The sequence below is a fragment of the Babylonia areolata genome, chromosome 34, assembly GCF_041734735.1.
Source record: "Babylonia areolata isolate BAREFJ2019XMU chromosome 34, ASM4173473v1, whole genome shotgun sequence".
NCBI classification, from domain to species: domain Eukaryota; kingdom Metazoa; phylum Mollusca; class Gastropoda; order Neogastropoda; family Buccinidae; genus Babylonia; species Babylonia areolata.
The window spans coordinates 4,397,244-4,422,016 of NC_134909.1; the positions used below are offsets into that span (position 1 = coordinate 4,397,244).

Genomic DNA, 24,773 nt, shown 5'->3' on the forward strand with positions numbered 1-24,773 from the left:
GTACTGTGTATATATATATTACTAAAATGGACAAATTTCTTTTGAAGATACAGCATTCTCTCTGGCTACAGTCCAGATGATAGAATCGTTTTGTGAACTCACTCTGGATAAATGGTCCGGATCGGGGTCCTACTGTTCACAACCATTTCAAAGGGCCTCAAGATAGTTTTGAATTTTTGGAGTGGCACCTAATTTCCATAATGACATTATGAGCTAAGAATATCTTATCTGAACTTTCAACTTTCCACTGCGAACAATAAATGCAGTGTGTGTTGCTGTGCTTGGGAGCAGGAGTTATTTTAGCGGCGACTGGTTCAAGTGAACAGTGCGTGTCAACAATGGCGGATGACCCAGTTTCGTCTCAGTCCCAAGGCAGACAACAGAATTAGATGGAACAGCCTTATCTGGCTACATAATGTTCTGAATTTAACCCGTTTCAAAGTCTTTGTGCTTTCCTGGATTCGTTTACAAGTCATCAGTGTGCAAATTTCGAATAAAAATTATGGATACTTTCATCATCTCACTGTATGATATTGTAAGAAGGAAGGAGACATTCAACTATTTTGTCCCCCAACTAACTCGTTATGTTTCTGATCAGTTTGGAAGTTTTCAGTGTATAAATTCTAACATTTATTTTTTGGCAATTTTATTTCTTACCCATACAAATGGGTCGTCTGTGGGGGAAAGTCAGGGGAGCTAACTGGCAGTACTAAGTGAGTGAAACTCATAAATCATGTTATTTTATCAGCCAAGATGTCATCAGTAAATGCTGACAGGGATATAAATTTGACATGCTTTTTGTGGCCTCAGTTGTATGCAGCTCATGGAGCACAATCTTTTTTTTCTTGTTTTTTTTTTTTTTTTTGGTTTTTTTCCATTTGTAGTGCTTTACATGAACTTCACTGGCTGACAAAAAAGACAAAAATGATAGCAGGAGGGTAAAAAAAAAAAAAAAAAAATCAAACACAGTTCCAAGCTGTATTATTTTCGTGTTATTTTATGATTTCAGTGCATCATTTTTTATATTCTATGTGTGGTTACATATGTTTTGTGTTTTGTTGGCTCTAGTGTGTATACGTGTCTGTGTGTGTGTGTGCACTTGTGCGCATGTGTGTTTTCAACTTTAAGACATCACAGATCAGTGTTAAATATTCCAAAACCATCCACACTTATCACAACCAAAACAGCTGCTACTGCCCCCACCCATCTTGGCACACCTGTTTTGTTTGAAAAAAGACATTCAACTATGATAAACGTTTCTTCATATTTGAGATATATATTTCATTTTTTCTTTCCTGGCAAGAGGGCATTTACTTCATGAAAGAACAGCTGTGAAGGGCAATGTCACCTGTCACTGGCTTTCCTTCAGTACCCCTGATTCCAGACTGGTCACATCAGGGCAGGCCTTCATGGTTTGGAATTGTCACCAAGTCTGGTTTCACTGAAGAAGTCTACAACAGTCATTGGAATATGCTCGGGTTCATTATCAAAATATTTTATGCAATGAACAAGAAAAATGGAAGGAATATATTATGAAAGGAAGCATAGAGCACAGGCTTGTAAAACAGTCCCCTATCTAAACGGGACCTTTGACCTTTGTAGCAGCATCCCCTCCCCATTCCCCCACATCACCACATTCATCACAACATTGTCCCGCATTCTGTGGCCTGTACTTCTCTCCTGGTCACCTCAGTTTTGACACCCCCCCCCCCCTCTTTCACTTCCAAGCTTTGAGCGAGTTCCTGTCATGGTCTGGTTATGGTTGGGAGATTGTGGTGGGAGGGAGGTGGTCACATTCTCCACTGTGGAGGGGAAGCTCACCCAGTCTGGCTTCACAGTAGGTGGTGTCTGCAAATGGTGACTCAGAACGGGCACTTCTGAACACCACCAAAGTGACTTGATCAGCAGCAGTGCAGGGACTCCGCAGATGTGTGGCTTCCTGGCGACCTAACAATGGTGATTCACTGTGGACTGCTGGGGCTGAAACTGGCAGATGAGCCTGGGTGTGGCTGTGTATGGGGGACTCAGAATGAGTGGTTTGGGAGTGGTGCCACTGAAACTGCAGCCAATGTGGCAGCAAGAAAGAAGAAAGAAAAAGATTCTTCTGCTTCTCATTTCTCTTATTTCAGTGTCCTTCATTTTCACACAAAATACACATGTATTGTTTCTTTGAACAGGGCTGTTTTTAAATTGTTGTTTTTTTTGTTTTTGTTTTAGCAGTCATTGGGTGACTGGTTCCCTGTATCAAGTGTGTTCTGTGTTCTCTGACAAGAGGACACTGACAGAGAGGCAGTCACTCTTGCCTTCATGTCCGCCCCCCTGCCTCTTTGTCAGTGTGTGTGAAATGAAAGTTAGATTCTTTCTGCATTCATGTTACTCTTGTAAATGTCTCTCGAGTGAGGGAAAGAATATCTTTATTGAATATTTGCCTTTTTTTTTGGTCTTGTTTAGCTTGCAAAAGATCGCTTTACATCTCATTCCACCATTTTGTTTCCAGAGGTTCTGTATAAAATGTGACACTGTCATTTGATGTGCAGCTTAACAAGTTGTCATTTCTAAGGGTAGTACAATTCAACAACGGTGAATTTTACATGATGGAACTCCAAACACACACCCATACCCTGATAGCATGATGGAACTCTAAAGACACACCCGTACCCTGATAGCATGATGGAACTCTAAAGACACACCTGTACCCTGATAGCATGATGGAACTCTAAACACACACCCATACCCTGATAGCATGATGGAACTCTAAAGACACACCCTTACCCTGATAGCATGATGGAACTCTAAAGACACACCCTTACCCTGATAGCATGATGGAACTCTAAAGACACACCCTTACCCTGATAGCATGATGGAACTCTAAAGACACACCCTTACCCTGATAGCATGATGGAACTCTAAAGACACACCCTTACCCTGATAGCATGATGGAACTCTAAAGACACACCCTTACCCTGATAGCATGATGGAACTCTAAAGACACACCCTTACCCTGATAGCATGATGGAACTCTAAAGACACACCCGTACCCTGATAGCATGATGGAACTCTAAAGACACACCCTTACCGCATCCACTTCAGCAAAGCCATGGACATTGTGTGCGGATCATTTTGTGGGCACATACTTTAGGGGGAGGGAGGGGGGAATTCTGAACATAATGATAAAGAAAGCCATGGACATTGTGTGTGAATCATTTTGTGGGTACATTCTTTAGGGGGGGGGGGGGGGAATACTGAACATAATGATAAAGAAAGCCATGGACATTGTGTGTGAATCATTTTGTGGGTACATTCTTTAGGGGGGGGGGGGAGGATCTGAACATAATGATAAAGAAAGCCATGGACATTGTGTGTGAATCATTTTGTGGGTACATTCTTTAGGGGGGGGGGGGAATACTGAACATAATGATAAAGAAAGCCATGGACATTGTGTGTGAATCATTTTGTGGGTACATTCTATAGGAGGAAAAATACTGAACAGAAAGAATGGAGGTTGGGTGGACTGGCTATGCATTTTTCAAATGTTCATTTTACCAAAAAGTATTCATACATCAGATACTGTGTTACATATCTTTGTACACTCCAAACATTCTCAGTTACCTTTATATCTGTGTGTGTCATACATTTAAGTGTTACCAATGCCTCACCATTTTGTTAAAAGATATGCAATTATTGTATTTTGAAAATGTGTATTTGATGCTTTCATCTGCTTCCTTTCACTATTATTACTATTTACTATTCCCTTTTTCTGGGCAGCTTTAGCTTAAAAACTACTGTGTGTAATAAGCAATTTAACAAGTTTGGTTGAATATCTTCTGTCATCTGTATCTGGTTAAAATGATTACTTTTTTAATGGATTGTCTAAGTTTTTCATACCATTTTTGACAAGAATTTGGCAGCTTTTTCAATTCAAAAGGTATATGTCATAATATAATCTAGCTCCTTTAAATACAGAATATTATATATTATTACTATTTCAGGAACATTGTGTACTTAATTATTCAGTATGAAACATCCTGTTCTCTTCACATATTGTTTGTTGGACAGATGTGACAAAACGTTGGGAGGAAATGTATATTCATTCCTTATTTCTTGTTGAATTAATTCTGTAAAAAATGTGTCAATCATTTGTCGAGAAATGGGTGAAACAAACTTCTTTGTGGATCCAGTTTTATACAAGTTTTATCATGTTCTTTCCAGTTTTAATATTTTCATTATAAAATACTTGTTGGAAAGCAGCTTTATTTATGCTTTTTTAATTCCCTTGTGGTGAAATCCTGGTGACATTTGTTCATTTCTTCCTTTCACAGGTACCGATTGCTTTCTCTGTGTGTGCATTTCAATAGAAGGTATTCACTTTGTTTTCGTTTTTTCTTTTAAATCTTTTTCTGGATCCCCAGTCAGTAATCCATTTCAGTGTGCTAGTTCATCCATGCTTTTTCTGGATCACCAGTCAGTAATCCATTTCAGTGTGCTGGTTCAGCCATGCTTTTTCTGGATCACCAGTCAGTAATCCATTTCAGTGTGCTAGTTCAGCCATGCTTTTGTTCACCAAATAGTATGTCTTTGAATCATAAAAAAAAAAAAAAAATGTTTGATTCCCCCTTCTGCAGTCCATTTTACACTGAACGATAACTATTTCACCGCCAAGTTACTGTGTAAAGAACATTCCCCAGCACCATACATTTTTGATACAATGTTCTCAGTCACAGGCTTTGGTTCATGTCAAAACAACACAGTGGACTTGTTCATTGTTGTTGTCAAGCTTTGTTACAATGTGAAAAACAGTCCTTTTAACATGACCCCTGGAAGTTGACTAAAGCTGCCTATGGCGATGCACTGTCTAGTCGACTAAGGTCACCTATGGCAGTGCACTGTCTAGTCGACTAAGGTCACCTATGGCAGTGCACTGTCTAGTCGACTAAGGTCACCTATGGCAGTGCACTGTCTAGTCGACTAAGGTCACCTATGGCAGTGAAAGAGTTAAAGGAACTTTTTTAATTTCACGTTCCTGTGTTGAGATCAATAGTTTTCTAATTGTTTCTTTTAGCAGCTTAATATATTTTTCAGCTTTATTTACCTTTTTCTCATATTACTCAATTTATTTGTAAACCATCTTTTCTGTGCTGGTTTTTTTTTGTTTGTTTTTGTTTTTTCATCATATAATAATTTTTTTCTAATCTTTTTTCATTTTTGTAAAACAGAAATCTACAAGTGTTTGATAAGAGACAGCTTTATTCAGTGCAGATTGTACATATGTAATATCAAGTAGAATATTCAGAAAGACATCGCTTATTTTGTTAAGACATTCCATCTAGAAGCACATACTTGAAATGTATTGCATTGTTATTGCCCAAGTTAATGTTCCAAGTGAAGGGAAGAAGGTCGTTGCAGGGTTATTCACTTAATCACAGATATATACCTGTAATACCTGTAAATGTTAAAATTTCAGAACATCGTGTTTATCTGTCAACAAAAATGGCATTAACCAAAAGTGGCATCTCATCTTGACCAGATATATTTGTAAATGTTATTTCAGAACATCAGGTGAATATATTAACAAAAATGGCATCACATTTTGACCAGAGATACCTATAAACATTATTTCAGAACAGCATGTGAATATATTAACTAAAATGGCATCACATCGAAAATAGTCATCACTACAAGTTGTACTGCTAAGTAAATTGCAGATTTTCTTTTTGTAGCCGTTTTGTTTTAAACCCCAGGCTGCCTATATGACGAGATAACTCGTCATGGAAAGCATGTACGCTTCGCTGCCACAATGATGAGATAACTCGTCATCGAAATATTCGGACTTTTCCCTGCTTTGCATTCAGTTCGTTGACAAAAATGCTGGTAGCTTTAGCTTGGGGAATCTTTCTAGATTCTATTCATAGCTAGAAACACCATCTGCATCATAAGGCAGTCCTTTATTTGAAAGTTTTGGTTGGGTTACTGGCCGCAGTCTTTGCCTGGCTCCTCTCCTTGCTCGCTCAACAAAATGTCCGACTGACTCTGTGCTCAAGACATGCGATCGTGGCGAACTAAATCAACCAAGATTACTTTCTTTAGCTGATGCTCAGAAAGAATTGAAGCATAAATTCGAAGGAGAAGACAGTGGTGAACATTTATAGGACGATTTGAAAGAAAATAAAGGGAGCAATCAAGAGAGTGGCCAAGATTCGACTATCAGTGAGTGATGTCGGCTGTTCAGCTCTAGCAGACGACAGAAGTCACCGAATTTTTAGCAGTGAGCTATTTTCTTGGCACTCAGCCAGCACGGTCTGATGAGAACTGGATAAAGTGACTGTGAAAGGGGTGAAGAGGAGGGGGGATGGCCTCACATCCATATTATCACTTGCAGAAGTCACAATGCATTATGTATCTATTTCTTTTTCAGTTTTTTTTTATATTGTGGTGGTTCTAGTATGATTTTGTGTGTGCAGATATCCATTTGTCCAGAAAATATATTTTAGTGCAAATTACCTAATGTTTGTAATGAACAAGTTGAAAATGTGACAAAAAACAAAACACTGATTTCAAAACAACAGCATGTCACTTAAAATGCATAAAATGGGAAAACATCATGTGTTTTGTATTCTTTATTCATTTCCATTTCAGAAAATATATACTTTTATGGGTCTTTCTCCAATAACAAAGAGCACAGAATTTTTTGAAAATTTATACCCGTTTTTTGTGAAAAAACCCTGGCAAATAGATTTCACTTAAATCTTATTTTCCTGGCAGCGAAAGGGTTAATGACCGAATAATGAAACAGTTTCATAATCTTTATTCATATATATTCTATTTTATATGCCCAAGCTTCTCTTCATTTCTTGTCACTGAAGAACAGCTGTAGGAAAATAAATGTCTGACTAAAATGTCTGACTTTTCTGTAATCTGAATCCACCTGTTGTGAGAGAGAGAGAGAGAGAATATGTATGTTTGTGCAAACACATTCACATAATCATCAACACAGTTCACAAAAGATTGTACAACTACTCATGCAGATGATGGGGACAGCTTGTGAGAAGAGAATTACAGTAGTTGATTCATGAAAGCACAAAGCAGAAATAAGAGTCAGGGAAAAGACAGGTGTGGAGAGTCTTAAAGAGGAAACAATAATAGCTTCAGTCTTGTCCTCCGTAAGCTATAGTGTGTTGAATGTCACGCAGGATTTAACATCAAGCATGCAGTCTTGCATTGACTGAATCAGACTGTCTATTTGGCTAGGTTCTGCCGACTTCTGTAGTTGAGTATCATCAGGAAAGAGTGGTGAAAAACAGAATGGGGCCCAGTACAGAGCCTTGTGGCACACCATAGGATATCGGGGTTGGATCAGACTTTCATTAGCAGAGACAATGTGAAAGCAGGCAGGTATGAAGAAAAACTAATTTTCAGAACTGTTGAATGAATCACAAATACATGTCCAAGCTTAGGAAGGAATATGCTGTGGACCTCTGCATTGAATGCAGCTGATAGGTTGAGCAAGGTCAACACTGACAGTTTGCCTTCATCGATAGACAGGAAAGGGTCATTGACCCTTTCGGCAAAGCAGTTTTTGTGCTGTGGGTAGATCTGTCTCGCGCTGGGAATATACGGCTTAGGGGTGCGTCCCCCAGGTGGCGGATGGGGGAGCCCTCCCTTTGTGGGTTGCACCAAATGATATGGAATAAGGTGCCGTGGACCCACATAGTCTAGGAGAAGGACAATTCTGATTTCAAACCCGGGCAGATGGAGTCTGACAGCCTCAGCAGGCAGTCCATCCAAGAGAAGGACAAACTCCCAAGAGAAAATCCGGCCAACTGTAAACCGTTACCAGAACAGGAGATCACCGAAGACGGCGCCACAGTGGCCTCTCTAAGGGGTGTGATCTAGTCAAAACTGGCTGTGCACGCACTCTATGACACATGGCTACGCAGACAATGCCAGACTGATGTGGTGTCGTCTTCCTGGACCATGGCCGGGGGGAGACGGTGCTGGGCCCTCAGCCTCAAAGGGGCCCATCCACTACTACCGACCACGGACACCATGCTTCCCAGACTCTTTGGGGAGAACAGATTGGAGCACATGGGCAAGCAGCACTTCGTATCGTCCACTGGAATGCGGAAGGAGTACAGCGCAAGAAGGTTGAGCTCCAACGGTTTCTGCGTGAAAATGCGATCGATGTATGTTGCATCCAAGAGACCCACCTCAAGAACACTCACCGCTTTTTCATAAGAGGTTACGAGTTGTTCAGACAAGACCGAGAGAACAGACCAAAGGGAGGCCTCATCACCCTGGTAAGAAACAACATCCCAGTGGCAGAGACCCAGAGTTCTGGTCAAGCTGATCTTGACACAGAATTTCTGGGAGTAAGTTGGTGTTGCCAGGCACGTCAGTGACAGTCCTCAGTGTCTACTCACCTACAAACCAAATACAGCTTGACTCCATCCTCATTGACTCCCACAGCTGGATCATCACAGGAGACTTTAACAGCCACTCACCCAGCTGGGGCTACCAAGATCTTAACAAGAAGGGAGAAGATGTGAAAAACTGGGCAATCAGTAACCAACTGATCCTCAACAGTCCAAAAGATCCACCTACATGCTACTCACGAGCATGGACCACAAGCACTCCTGACCTGGCCTTCGCAACAGACGACATCTATAGCATTGCCCAAAGGGAGGTGTCGCCCTGGCTTGGAGGCAGCGACCACAGGCCAGTGATCATCACAGTACAGACAGTTTGAAACCCATCCCAACAAGCTGGAATTACAAGAAGGCAAACTGGGACCTGTTCAAGCATGAGGCAGACAAGAGGATTTCTGCGCCGACACTGTTACACCACGACATCAACGAAAATGCCAAGATTTTTAAAAGGCAGTATTAGATGCAGCACAGGCAGCTATTCCACGAAGCAAATGCAGGAACTACCGTCCCTACTGGACACCTGAGCTCGACACCCTGCACAAGACCCTCAGTGAAACCAGGGACACGATGGAGAGCTCCCCCACTGACGAAAATGTAGAGACACACAACAGAGCGAAAGCTGTGTTCATAAAGGAAAAGCTGCAAGCAACACACAAGAGCTGGCAAGACAAGACATCCTCCCTGAACACGGAGACATGCAGGGGCTTTGGAAGCTGACAAAGAAACTGAACGAATGACAACCCCAGCAGAGGCAAGACCGTCATCAAGCAGGACAACCAGCTGAAAACAGAAAAGGCCGCAGCCAACACCTTTGCGGAACTATACCAAGAGGAGAGTGCGAGCCACATGTCCAGACAGCGCATCAAGCAGGTACGAGAGGAAACCACGAAACTAATGACATCAGACCTACATGGCATAGATGACAACTGTACGAGCGAACCATTTACCATGAAGGAGCTGAAGATCAAGAAAGCTCCGGGGCCAGATGGCGTCACTGGCGACATGCTGAAGCACCTGTGACCAGCATCCAGAACAGTGCTGCTTCAGATCTTCAACTACAGCTGGACAGCAGGAGTTGTGCCTTCCATCTGGAAAGAGGCAGAGATCATCCCGATCCCAAGGAAGGGAAAGAACAAGGACCCCCACAGCTACAGACCAATCAGCCTTTTGAGCTGTGTCAGCAGGCTGGTGGAAAGTATTGTCAACCGCCGCCTCACCTTCCTCCAGGAAACACAGAACATCCTTTCACCTACCCAGACCAGCTACAGAAAATTCCGAAACACAGGACATCGAAAACTCTTTTCAGGAGGAGAAGAAGACACTGGCCATGTTTTTTTTTTTTTACCTGTCAAGAGCGTTTGACAAAGTGTGGAAGGAGGGCCTCATCCTGAAACTTCTCCAAGCCGGCGTACATAGCAAGATGTACATGTGGATCCACCACTACCTCTTCAGCAGGACCGCAAGGGTCAGACTAGACGGCTTCCACAGCAGAAAGGTCAAGCTGTGTGAGGGTGTCCCCCAGGGAGGAGTGCTTTCCCCAATGTTGTTTCTGTTGTATATCAACGACATCAGAGACAACATCACGAAGCACGTCTCCAACAGTCTGCACGCAGACGACCTGGCAGTATGGACATCTGCTGAACACACCAGCACAGCCTCCTACCAGCTTCAGAAGTCGTCAACAATATCGCTACATGGACAGACGACTGGGGTCTTGAGCTCAACACCACAAAAACCAACGCAACACTCTTCTCTCTCCACCGCCAACGAGCAAGTCAAGCTGAAGCTCCAGGGACAGGTCTTGCCCCAGACGGATATGCCAACATTTCTTGGCGTCAAGTTGGACACCCGCCTGACCTGGAGGCCCCAGATTGAGGAGATGGAGAGGAGAGGCATCCGCAAGCTAGCCCTGCTGAAGAAGCTGGCCGGGACGACTTGGGGAGCAGACAGCAGGCTTCTCGCCAGGGTCTACATGGGAGCGGTCAGACCCACCATGGAGTACGCCTCAACCTCGTGGGGCACAGCCTCCAAGACCAACAAGAGCCGGCTTGACAGTCCAAAATACGCGACTACGCCGCATACTTGGAGCCATGAGGTCCACGCCAATCCATGACATGGAGAAAACTGCTGACGTCGAGCCCCTGGAAAGAAGACGCAACCTGAAAGTCCTGATGCAGGGAGAGAAGCTCAGGAGACTGCCCTCACATCACCTACATCACAGACTGGAGCAGCCCACCAAGAACTGTCTCAAACGTCAGAGCCTCAACCACCAGTATAAAGCACTCAGAGCACAGCACAGCGATGTTCTGGCGGCAAAAGGGGAGTCTTGCACTGACCTTGCCTTGCCTGACTGGAGGCTTGACCAAGAGATAGAGGCCACCATCAGCCTCAGTGTTCCTGGCATCACCACCGAAGATCAGCAACCAGCTACTCTCAAGATCCTGACTGGCCATGATAGAGGAGTCCTACCCAGCCAGCTCCTGGACGCATGTGTACACGGACGGATCAGTGGAGGAAGCCACACACAACGGAGGCAGTGGTGTCTACATCAGATTTCCCCATGGAGAGCACAGCAGCATCTCACTCCCTGGAGGAAAGCTCTGCTCCAATTTCACAGCTGAAGTCCTGGACATCAAAACAGCAGCAGAATTCCTCTCCTCCTGTGGAAAGCCCCTTGGCAGCATCTCCATCTTCACTGACTCCATGTCCACACTCCAGGCCCTTGACTCCCCTGATCCTGGTCCACTGATCCAGTCCCTTAAGGCCTCCCTCACAACCCTTACCCAAACAGCCCCAACAACCCTCCAGTGGGTGCCTGCCCATGTAGGCCTCCCAGGTAACGAGCATGCAGACCACCTTGCTAAGGACGGAAGCCAACTCACACAGCCGACCATTCCTGCCACGTATGAGGAAGCAAAAACTGTCCTCCGCAGCAGATTCCGAAGAGGCTGGGTCACCCTGAATAGAGGCTACCAGGCACACCAGGATCCGATCAGGACACTGGAGAGGAGACACCAGACTTCCATCTACCGCCTTCGCACAGGACACTACGGCCTCCAAGCACACCTGAAGAGGATTGGAGTGGCAGCCACATCCCTATGTGATTGCGGCCAGCTGACCAGACCCCATCCCATATTCTCTAAGACTGCCCCCTGTATGAGAATATGCGGCAGCAGTCCTGGCCTGGGGGTGTGGACCTCAACGCCAAGCTCTGGGGGATGGTAGCCGATCTTCACCAGATGTCCGAGTTTGTGGCATCCCTCGGACTTTGACCCTGACTGCACAGCTGTCGAATGCAAAAGAAAAGGTAGATCTGTATACTGACTGGAAGGAGGGATGAGACTGCTTGTTGCTAAATGGTCTCGAAGTTGAGAGAGGACTTTTTTTTCTATATTTTTTTTGACACAAAAGCAATGGATACAGAGCGAAAGCTTTTGGTGTCATTGTGATCCATGGTGTTTTCTTTAGCGGGGGCTTAACAATGACATTTTTGTATACTTCAGGGAGGACACCAGAACCAAAGAACCATTTATAAGTATTGTTAGTGCAAGGACAGCATCCAAACACTTATACAGTAATGGTGTTCCAGGTCACATGTCTCTGGACCAGACTTTGTCAATGCACCGGGTACATTTTTTCTCTGACACAGATGCAAAAGGAACACCTCAAAATTCACAGGATCTGACAAAACTGACCGAATTAAGTTCTTTCCAAAGATTAACAATCTTTGAGCAGAAAAAATCTGAGAAGACACCAGGCAATACTGAAGATGAAACAGAAGGAAGCAAAGCAGATTTTGTCCTACCACAAAGCTTACTTGTAATGGAACATAGTTCTTTGCTTGACCTAGCTTCATGTATTGAAAAAACAAAGCCTTGGCTTTGTGCACAAGAAAAGTAACAAAGTGAATAGTCAACAGACAAGATGTCTGTGTACTCCATATTTTTTGTTTGTGTCATGTGTACTCCCTGTGTCTTGTTTGTGTCATGTGTACTCCGTGTCTGTGTACTCCCTGTGTCTGTGTCCTGTCTGTGTCCTCAGTGTCTGTGTCATGTGTACTCCCTGTCTGTGTGTACTCCCTGTGTCTGTGTACTCCCTGTGTCTTGTCTGTGTACTCCCCGTGTCTTATTTGTGTCCTGTCTGTGTACTCCCCATGTCTTGTCTGTGTCCTGTCTGTGTACTGCCTGTGTCTTGTCTGTGTACTGCCTGTGTCCTCCTGATGTCTTGTCTGTGTACTCCCCATGTCTTATTTGTGCCCTGTCTGTGTACTCCCCATGTCCTGTCTGTGTACTCCTCGTGTTTTGTCTGTGTCCTGTCTGTGTCCTGTCTGTGTACTCCATGTGTCTTGTTTGTGTCCTGACTGTGTACTCCCTGTGTCTTGTTTGTGTCATGTGTACTCCCAACATTTTGTCTGTGTACTGTGTTCTCTGACAATGAAAAAAATATCACTCCAATCTTCACTCTCTGACAAAGAAAGATTTGGACAATGAAAGTTTACACACTCTTACACACACGGGCACAGACACGCACGCAATGTGCACACACCTAACGATGCATGCACACGCACACAGCTGTTTCACTCTAAATTGTAAAGTATCTTACCCACATGTTTTTCTTTTTACATAACTGATGTGTGCAGGGTGATCAGTGAGGGGTGTGGCAGTTCATTTTTTCTCTTTGATTTTTGCTGACAGGTATTTTAAGTTAGCCTAAAGAGAATTTTCTGTTTGGGTTGAAGCAGACAAAGTATTTTGAATTGAATTGAACTGAAATTGAAATGAACTGAAATTGAAATGAACTGAACTGAATTACTGAAAGATTCCATGGCAGCTTTCAGTCCAATCTTCACTCGCCCACACTGAAAAGGGACATACAAAACACTTTTTTTTTTTTTTAATGGTTTAATGAAGCAATTCACATCTTTCAAGTGTGTGAGTATGAAAATCATGACATGCTTTATAACACTCACACAAAGCATAAACTTATCACAAACTATTGTGTTGGTCAATCACAAATGCACAACTCCCCACTCACAGATCTAATAGTTTAGGGGTGGGAGTGGGGCTACTAGGTGTGTGTGTGAATGAGGTGGGGGGAAAATGATGGAACAATTTCTGTCAACACTGTCTACTTCATGAGTGTCAGAGATAACAAGCAATGAAGCTGTCACCATTTCACGCTGCCCCTCAGTACCCTACAGTGTGCATCCTGCCTGTCACTGGCTTGGTGACATTCTATCCACGCCTCGCTGCCAACAACTTTCACAGCACAGTTGACTGCTTCAGCACACACTGTGCAGACAGCACGACTTCTTCATGCCCTTCAGTCAACTGGGCCACATTTCACACTGCAGCTTCAACAATGCCAAAGTTACAGTCCACTGATGTTGGCTCAGCTACAACATGACGGGTAGTTTCACACAGCTAACTGACTGTATCTTCCCTCCCCCACAACATACACTTGACTGTTACTGAAAAACAGGAAGAAAACACAATGGCCCATGAAAGCCGCAGCACAATAAGTAACTTGGAGATGTAGAAATTTTCAGTAGACATGTTGTCCACTGCTTCAGGGAGGTCCTCAGCAGGCTGTGATGTGACACAGGACGGATGTCACCTGGGCTCTTTACCTGTCCACCTCTCCAAACACAATGTCCAGGGTTCCTGTCACACACACAAACGCCCGTCACCATTACTGCCACACCATGGCTACATTCCTCTGACTGTCCTACACATAACACAACGTACAGGTGTCTGTCCTACACATAACACAATGTGCAGGTGTCTGCCCTACACATAACACAACGTACAGGTGTCTGTCCTACACATAACACAATGTGCAGGTGTCTGCCCTACACATAACACAACATCCATGTGTCTGCCCTACAAATGACACAACGTCCAGGTGTCTGTCCTACACATAACACAATGTACAGGTGTCTGTCCTACACATAACACAACATCCAGCTGTCTGTCCTACACATAACACAACATCCAGCTGTCTGTCCTACACATAACACAACATCCAGCTGTCTGTCCTACACATAACAACGTCCAGGTGTCTGCCCTACACATGACACAACATCCAGCTGTCTGCCCTACACATAACACAACATCCAGCTGTCTGTCCTACACATAACACAACGTCCAGGTGTCTGCCCTACACATGACACAACGTCCAGGTGTCTGCCCTACACATGACACAACGTCCAGGTGTCTGTCCTACACATAACACAATGTGCAGGTGTCTGTCCTACACATAACACAACATCCATATGTCTGTCTCACATGACACAATGTGCAGGTGTCTGTCCTATACATGATACAATGTGCAGGTGTCTGTCCTACACATGACACAATGTGCAGGTGTCTGTCCTACACATGACACAATGTGCAGGTGTCTGTCCTACACATAACACAAAATCCAGGTGTCTGTTCTACACATGACACAATGTCTAGGTGTCTGTCCTACACATAACACAATGTGCAGGTGTCTGTCCTACACATAACACATTGTGCATGTGTCTGTCCTACACATAACACATTGTGCATGTGTCTGTCCTGCACATAACACATTGTGCATGTGTCTGTCCTACACATAACACATTGTGCATGTGTCTGTCCTACACATAACACATTGTGCATGTGTCTGTCCTGCACATAACACAACATCCAGGTGTCTGTCCTACACATAACACATTGTGCATGTGTCTGTCCTACACATAACACAACATCCAGGTGTCTGTCCTACACATAACACAACATCCAGGTGTCTGTCCTACACATAACACAACATCCAGGTGTCTGTCCTACACATAACACAACATCCAGGTGTCTGTCCTACACATAACACAACATCCAGGTGTCTGTCCTACACATAACACAACATCCAGGTGTCTGTCCTACACATGATCCAATGTACAGGTGTCTGCCCTACACATGACACAATGTGCAGGTGCCTGTCCAACACATAACACAATGTGCAGGTGTCTGTCCTACTAATAATGCATGACCATTGCAGTCTGCTGCAGTAAAATGTGGGGGTCTTCATTCTCTTATTCCTCTTCTGGTTGGTTTGAAAAAAAAAAAAAGTTATGACCTCTGAGTTAGATACTACTTACGTGTGTTTGAGTCCAATAGATCCGTAGCTGATAATATAATGGTCTGATTCAATTTCTATAAAACAGATTCTATAAGCAGAGAAGAAAAGGACAAGAGAGTACTGACCAATGATAGCAACGACGTCTGCCAGCATATGTTTCCTGGACATTTTGTCCAGACCTGCCAGGTGAGCGAAGCCCGGCGCCTTGATCTTACACCTGTAGGGCTTGTTGGTGCCGTCCGACACCAGGTAAACCCCAAACTCCCCCTGCACCACACCATCACACATCATCACAGGAATTCATGAAACCAAACATCACCACCACACCATGTGTCTATGCACTGACACATCATCATTCTGTGGCTGTCCCTCTACACACTGACACATCATCATCACTATGTGGCTGTCCCTCTACACACTGACACATCATCATCATCATCACTATGTGGCTGTCCCTCTACACACTGACACATCATCACTATGTGGCTGTCCCTCTACACACTAAGACATCATCACCATCACTATGTGGCTGTCCCTCTACACACTGACACATCATCATCATCATCACTATGTGGCTGTCCCTCTACACACTGACACATCATCATCATCATCAGTATGTGGCTGTCCCTCTACACACTGACACATCATCATCATCACTATGTGGCTGTCCCTCTACACACTGACACATCATCACCACCATGTGGCTGTCCCTCTACACACTGACACATCATCACTATGTGGCTGTCCCTCTACACACTGACACATCATCACTATGTGGCTGTCCCTCTACACACTGACACATCATCATCATCACTATGTGGCCGTCCCTCTACACACTGACACATCATCACCATCACTATGTGGCCGTCCCTCTACACACTGACACATCATCATCATCACTATGTGGCTGTCCCTCTACACACTGACACATCATCATCATCACTATGTGGCTGTCCCTCTACACACTGACACATCATCATCAGGCTGTCCCTCTACACACTAACACATCATCAAGATCACTATGTGGCTGTCCCTCTACACACTGACACATCATCATCACTATGTGGCTGTCCCTCTACACACTGACACATCATCACCATCACTATGTGGCTGTCCCTCTACACAGACACATCACTATGTGGCTGTCCCTCTACACACTGACACATCATCACCATCACTATGTGGCTGTCCCTCTACACACTGACACATCATCACTATGTGGCTGTCCCTCTACACACTGACACATCATCACTATGTGGCTGTCCCTCTACACACTGACACATCATCACCACCATGTGGCTGTCCCTCTACACACTGACACATCATCATCACTCTGTGGCTGTCCCTCTACACACTGACACATCATCACTATGTGGCTGTCCCTCTACACACTGACACATCATCACCATCACTATGTGGCTGTCCCTCTACACACTGACACATCATCACCATCACTATGTGGCTGTCCCTCTACACACTGACACATCATCATCATCATCACTATGTGGCTGTCCCTCTACACACTGACACATCATCATCATCATCACTATGTGGCTGTCCCTCTACACACTGACACATCATCACTCTGTGGCTGTCCCTCTACACACTGACACATCATCACCATCACTATGTGGCTGTCCCTCTACACACTGACACATCATCATCATCACTATGTGGCTGTCCCTCTACACACTGACACATCATCATCACTATGTCGCTGTCCCTCTACACACTGACACATAATCATCACTTTGTGACTGTCCCTCTACACACTGACACATCATCACTATGTGGCTGTCCCTCTACACACTGACACATCATCATCACTATGTGGCTGTCCTCTACACACTGACACATCATCATCACTTTGTGGCTGTCCCTCTACACACTGACACATCATCATCACTATGTGCTGTCCCTCTACACACTGACACATCATCATCACTATGTGGCTGTCCCTGTACACACTGACACATCATCATCATCACTCTGTGGCTGTCCCTCTACACACTGACACATCATCATCACTATTTGGCTGTCATACTGACCTTAGGAGCCTCAATGGCTGTGTAGGTGGACCCTGGTGGCACCTGGTATCCCTCAGTGAACAGCTTGAAGTGGTGGATTAGGGCTTCCATTGAATCCTGCACACACACAAACCATTGTTTTTCAGACATCATACAGCCAAGCCTTTATCTTATCATGGCACTTAAAGCCTATCCAGTTATGAAAACACTACATCGAAACACACTGTCTCTGACAATGACATGAACTGTGACAATGATCTGACAATGAACTATGACACTGATCTGACAATGACAATGAAATATGACACTAACTGACAATGAACTATGACACTGATCTGACAAAGAACTATGACAATGATCTGACAATGAACTAAGACATTGATCTGACAATGAACTAAGACATTGATCTGACAATGAACTGTGGCACTGATCTGACAATAAGAACAAACTATATTGTTCTGACAATGAAACTATGACACTGATCTGACAATGAACTATGACATTGATCTGACAAAGAACTAAAACACTGGCCTATAATGAACTATGACACTGATCTGACAATGAACTATGACACTGATCTATGGTAATGAACTATGACATTGATCTGACAATGAACTATGACACTGATCTATTGTAATGAACTGTGACACTAATCTAAGACACTGATCTGACAATGAACTAAGACAATGGTCTGACAATGAACTGTGACACTGATCTGACAATGGCAATGCACTATGACACTGATCTGACAATGACAAAACCAGACTGCAGATGGGTGAAAACAGTGAACAAAAGGTAGGAGTCATACCTTCATCTCACTGCGTGCAGGGGGGGTAATCTTGTTGTCATCGACTTTCACCTCACCAGGTGGCATCTTGTTCAGACACTGATGAATGATACGCAGTGACTGTCGCATCTCTTCCATGCGGATCAGGTATCTGTGAGATGACATACCATTGAAAACAACATGGTATCTGTTAGATGACATACCATTGAAAACATCATGGTATCTGTGAGATGACATACCATTGAAAACATCATGGTATCTGTGAAGTGAAATACCACTGAAAACAACATGGTATCTATGAAACTGTTCGTTTATTTATTTATAGTCTGTCCATCTAAGATGATGATATTAGACTGATATCTATGAAATGACATTGAAAACAACAGGGTATCTATGAAATGACATACCACAGAAAACATCATGGTATCTGTTAGATGACATACCACTGAAAACAACATGGTATCTGTGAGATGACATTCCATTGAAAACATCATGGTATCTATTACAGATGACATACCATTGAAAACATGGTATCTGTTAGATGACAAACCATTGAAAACATCATGGTATCTATTACAGATGACATACCACTGAAAACATCATGGTTATCTATTACAGACGACATACCACTGAAAACAACATGGTATCTGTTAGATGACATACCACTGAAAACATCATGGTATCTGTTAGATGACATACCATTGAAAACATCATGGTATCTGTTAGATGACATACCATTGAAAACAACATGGTATCTGTTAGATGACATACCACTGAAAACATCATGGTATCTGTTAGATGACATACCATTGAAAACAACATGGTATCTGTTAGATGACATACCACTGAAAACAACATGGTATCTGTTAGATGACATACCACTGAAATCATCATGGTATCTATTACAGATGACATACCACTGAAAACAACATGGTATCTATTACAGATGACATACCATTGAAAACATCATGGTATCCATTAGATGACATGGTATCTGTTAGATGATATACCACTGAAAACATCATGGTATCTGTTAGATGACATACCACTGAAAACATCATGGTATCTATTACAGATGACATACCATTGAAAACATCATGGTATCCATTAAATGACATGGTATCTGTTAGATGATATACCACTGAAAACATCATGGTATCTGTTAGATGACATACCATTGAAAACAACATGGTATCTGTTAGATGACATACCACTGAAAACATCATGGTATCTGTTAGATGACATACCATTGAAAACAACATGGTATCTGTTAGACGACATACCATTGAAAACAACATGGTATCTGTTAGATGACATACCATTGAAAACATCATGGTATCTATTACAGATGACATACCACTGAAAACAACCTGGTATCTGTTAGACGACATACCAGTGAAAACAACATGGTATCTGTTAGATGACATACCATTGAAAACATCATGGTATCCATTAGATGACATACCACTGAAAACAACATGGTATCTGTTAGATGACATACCATTGAAAATATCATGGTATCTATTACAGATGACATACCATTGAAAACAACATGGTTTCTGTTGGATGACATACCACTGAAAACAACATGGTATCCATTAGATGACATACCACTGAAAACAGTATCCATTAGATGACATATCATTGAAAACAACATGGTTTCTGTTAGATGACATACCATTGAAAACAACATGGTATATATTACAGATGACATACCATTGAAAACAACATGGTTTCTGTTAGATAACATACCATTGAAAACATCATGGTATCTGTTAGATGACATACCATTGAAAACATCATGGTATCTATTACAGATGATATACCATTGAAAACAACATGGTATCTGTTAGATGACATACCACTGAAAACATCATGGTATCTATTACAGATGACATACCATTGAAAACATCATGGTATCTATTACAGATGACATACCATTGAAAACATCATGGTATCTGTTTGATGACATGCCATTGAAAACATCATGGTATCTGTAAGATGATGATGATGATGGCTGGTTCTTCGTTTGCGAAGATTAGTGGGAAGTTCCCGCCAGGGATGGGCAGCATGCTTTTTGATAGCTGATTAGTCCAATCAGTGATCTGCAGAGTCTGTGGCATTGTGGGCAGGTGTAGATCTGGCCTGCGTTGCTGGGCTGCGGACCTGGGTCTTTCCTTTTCCTGATGTGTCCTGCCCAGCGAAGTTGTTTTAGCATCAGCATTGACTCGATGCTTTGCAGTTGAACTTCTATGTTTGTTATGTGGTCCTTCCACTTGATGCCCATGATAGACCGAAGGCATCTCTGATGGAACTGCTCCAGCTGCTTTGTTTGTTTCCGGTACAGCACCCATGCCTCTGATCCATATAGCAGTGTTGACAGTACAGCAGCTCGGTAGACTCGCATCTTTGTGGAGAGTCGCAAGGAGTGGTTTTTCCATACTCTTTTCTGGAGGTGGCCAAATGCACTGCTCGCCTTTGAGAGGCGGTTGTCCACATCTTTGGTCACTGTCGCGTCGTTCGATATGATGCTGCCCAGGTAGGTGAATTGCTCTACCGTGTTAAGGGGATGGCCATCAATGCTTATGTGGGGAGCAGTGTACATGGTCCCTGGTGCTTTTTGGTGGAGGACTTAAGTTTTCTTCAGACTTATAGTCAGACCGAATGCCTTGGCTGCCTGTGAAAAACGATCTACAATGACCTGAAGAGCTTCTTCTGTGTGTGCCAGGAGGGTGCAGTCGTCTGCAAAGAGCAGGTCCAGGATAGCTTCTTCTGAGGTCTTCGTGTGGGCCATGAGCCTTCATAAGTTGAATACGCTGCTGTTGGTCCTGAATCTGATATAGATCCCCTCGTCTAGATCCTCCTTTGCTTCTCTCAGCATCATGCTGAAGAAGATCACGAAGAGTGTACGGGCTAATACACAGCCTTGCTTCACTCCATTGCTGATTGGGAATTCTTGTTAGATGACATACCATTGAAAACAACATGGTATCTGTTAGATGACATACCACTGAAAACATCATGGTATCTATTACAGATGACATACCATTCAAAACAACCTGGTATCTGTTAGACGACATACCATTGAAAACATCATGGTATCTATTACAGATGATATACCATTGAAAACAACATAGTATCTGTTAGATGACATACCACTGAAAACATCATGGTATCTGTTACAGATGACATACCACTGAAAACATCATGGTATCTGTTACAGATGACATACCACTGAAAACATGGCATCTGTTAGATGACATATCACTGAAAACATCATGGTATCTGTTAGATGACATAGCATTGAAAACATCATGGTATCTGTTAGATGACATACCATTGAAAACATCATGGTATCTATTACAGATGACATACCATTGAAAACAACATAGTATCTGTTAGATGACAAACCACTGAAAGCATCATATTATCTATTACAGATGACATACCACTGAAAACAACATGGTTTCTGTTAGATGACATACCACTGAAAACATCATGGTATCTGTCAGATGACATACCATTGAAAACAACATAGTATCTGTTAGATGACATACCATTGAAAACATCATGGTATCTGTTGGATGACATACCATTGAAAATATCATGGTATCTATTACAGATGACATACCATTGAAAACAACATAGTATCTGTTAGATGACATACCACTGAAAACATCATGGTATCCATTAGATGACATACCACTGAAAACAGTATCCATTAGATGACATACCATTGAAAACAAAATGGTATCTGTTAGATGACATACCAAGGCTAGAAAATGCCAAAACATCACTCTCCTACTCGCTTCCCTCCACTGGCTTCCCATTCAAACACAAATACAATACAAATTCTCAATCCTTTGTCACAGTTTCTTCACTGATTCTTGTCCCGACTATCTTTCAGATCTTCTTTCTGCCTATTCATCATCCAGACAACTCCGTTCTTCGAATGACATGCGCACACTGTCTATTCCAAGAATTTGCACAAGAACATATGGTGAAAATTTCTTTTTTTTTGCTGGACCAAAACCGTGGAATTCACTGCCCTCACACATGCGTCACACCCCAGCACCTGCGTTCAAGACAGCACTCAAAACACATCTTTTCAAGTTGTATCTTTTTAAGTACAGCTTTTCCATCTGTATATGCTTACTGTGATTTGATCGCTGGGTGTGCTTTTGGTGTTGATTTGTGTGCATTTGTGAAGATTTTTGGTGTGGTTCTGTGAGGCTTCATTCCTTGGTGCATATTTTGACTAGGGTGAATGTGATATGTTCTCTTGCTGTGATTTGGGCCTATGTGATGTGAAACTGTGATAGTGCCTGTAATTATTTATATATCTTCATGTCATTTAGTTTGAAGTATGTAACTTTTAGCCAGTGTGATGTGAGAAATATGTATATTATAGCAAATGTGATGTGAGACTATGTCTATTTATCTATTTCATTTTTGTACATATTTTTACGTCACTTAGTCTTAAATTTCTGTATCTTATTGTAAAGCCGATGAGCCCCATATGAGATGGGGGGGTACTGCGCTATATAAGCCTGCATATCATTATCATTATTAAAACAACAAGGTATCTGTTAGATGACATATCATTGAAAACAACACAGTATCTGTTAGATGACATACCATGGAATACAACACATCATTTGTCTGGAGAATAGGGTATATGCATTTTGTATTCAAAGAAGTCTGGTTAGAGGTATGACTGAGTGAGTGTGTACCTGCATGCAGCATTTTATGCATAAGTTCTTGATCATGTTAAACATACTGAGGTTACCCAGGCAGGCACGCCTACCCACAAATTTGCTTTTCTGGAACAACTCACATTAGAATCAGGGACAGGGTATCATTTTCAGGAATATCTCAGCAAACATACAATAATCGTCTGACAGCCAGAAGCAATGGCTGGTCTTGTCAAAGTTACTTCGCTGGTGATGGAAATCAAGAGGATTTCCACAAAATGGCTTTGGTACTGTTTGGACAGTTCCGGCTTTTCACAAAATGGCTTCGGTAATATTCATCAGCATTTCGGTAAGTCTTAACCAGTTGAGTGCCAGATAATTTTATAAGAAAGTGTTTTCCCCTTGACAGAGAATTCGGAGGATTTGTGTTATAATTTTTTTTTAAATTCTAGTACAAAAACTATGGGAGATACAGAAAGAAAGTAAAAGTTGTTGTGAAGGAAAATAAATGTAGATTCTGAATCTGAGCTCCCCCCCCCCCCCCCCAATCAATTTGATTGTAGATAACTGTTTAGGCATTCAAAGTAAAAATAATAATTTTTGTGCAAAGAAACAAAAGAAGTCTATTTTCACCTCCACAGAATGGCATCCATAAAGAATACAAACAAAATTCATTTGTAAATAACATACATATCATCAGATTATACCTGCAGAATAAATTAAAACCAGCTGCAACTTTATAAAAACAAATCACACCTCATGTAGACATGTAAGTGAATCACTGTCCAATGACCAACGTGTGTACAGTCAACATAAAAAGTCAACCATGTTCTCAGAAACTGAACAGGCAATCTTTTTGACAGCTAAGAGCTTTCCCCAGTTAGAGGGTGAAGTTCTTTTGATGACATTCACTCCCTCCAAGCTGCATGCGGGCCGATAAAAGTGACTGCTGTGCATCCGGCTTGCCTCCTCTTCAAACAAGTTAGCCATCTGATTCAGTGACAAACAGCATTAAAAACAAAAAAAACCATGTGTTTCAGGTCCAGTACACATTCAATCCTGTGTTTCATGAAAATCGTGGAGCATTGGTCATTGTCTACTTCCTGCAGTATGCACTGAAATGTGAGTACACTCGTGTCCAGCTGCCATGCCCACATCATACATCACTCCTCTCCCTCTCCTCCCCCTTTCCAAACGCTCGCTGCACGTTTCTGTCAGTCATAGCCACTTGCTCAAAAATGCTTTATGATTGGATAGACGGACTGAATTACCATCAAATGGGCTGTCACTGTTGTTGTCAATTACCTTCATGTCCAAACCAATCATCAGACAAGACAGAGCCGTGGCTGTCCATAATCATAAGCACAGCTTTCAAAATTGTGTAAATCTGCTCACTGGACCACTTCCTTCATTGGACAGTTTTCAACACCTATCCATGTGCGTTCCACATGGTCCAGTTAGCAAATCATTATCGAACAGAAAGGGGTCTTCTACCTGTTGCATCCTCATTTAAATAGTATTTTTTATAATCTCGACACATCAAACTGTGTGCATTGAACCAAACTCCAATGAAGAAAAATTCTGAACATACTATGCAGGACGTCAGTGGACATCTTATAGGCACCATGGCAACAACTAGTTAACGCTCAACTAGTTAATGAACTGTCTTCGGCAATGGTCGGAAAGCCATCTAAGGGTACACTTGTACCCACTAGATACTTTGTGACAAAAATTTTACGGT

At 42.6% G+C, this 24,773-nt stretch overlaps 1 protein-coding gene and 1 long non-coding RNA gene across 2 annotated transcripts in view; one reads left to right on the forward strand and one right to left on the reverse strand.

Moving 5' to 3' along the window:
* Positions 1-3,329: 3,329 nt before the first annotated feature.
* On the forward strand, positions 3,330-6,917 carry LOC143277515 (uncharacterized). Its single transcript, XR_013053748.1, has 2 exons — positions 3,330-4,865; positions 4,901-6,917. It is a non-coding gene; the product is annotated as an uncharacterized LOC143277515 (long non-coding RNA).
* Positions 6,918-13,304: 6,387 nt separating this feature from the next.
* Positions 13,305-24,773, reverse strand: part of LOC143277295 (NADH-ubiquinone oxidoreductase 49 kDa subunit-like) — a 60,338-nt gene continuing 48,869 nt past the window's right edge. The window contains exons 10-13 of the mRNA XM_076582063.1: positions 18,360-18,489; positions 17,573-17,668; positions 15,650-15,791; positions 13,305-14,086 (exon numbers count right to left, since the gene is read on the reverse strand). Coding sequence (XP_076438178.1) covers positions 14,049-14,086; positions 15,650-15,791; positions 17,573-17,668; positions 18,360-18,489 — 406 coding nt within the window. The 3' untranslated portion in view covers positions 13,305-14,048. The remainder of the gene's footprint in view (positions 14,087-15,649; positions 15,792-17,572; positions 17,669-18,359; positions 18,490-24,773) is intronic.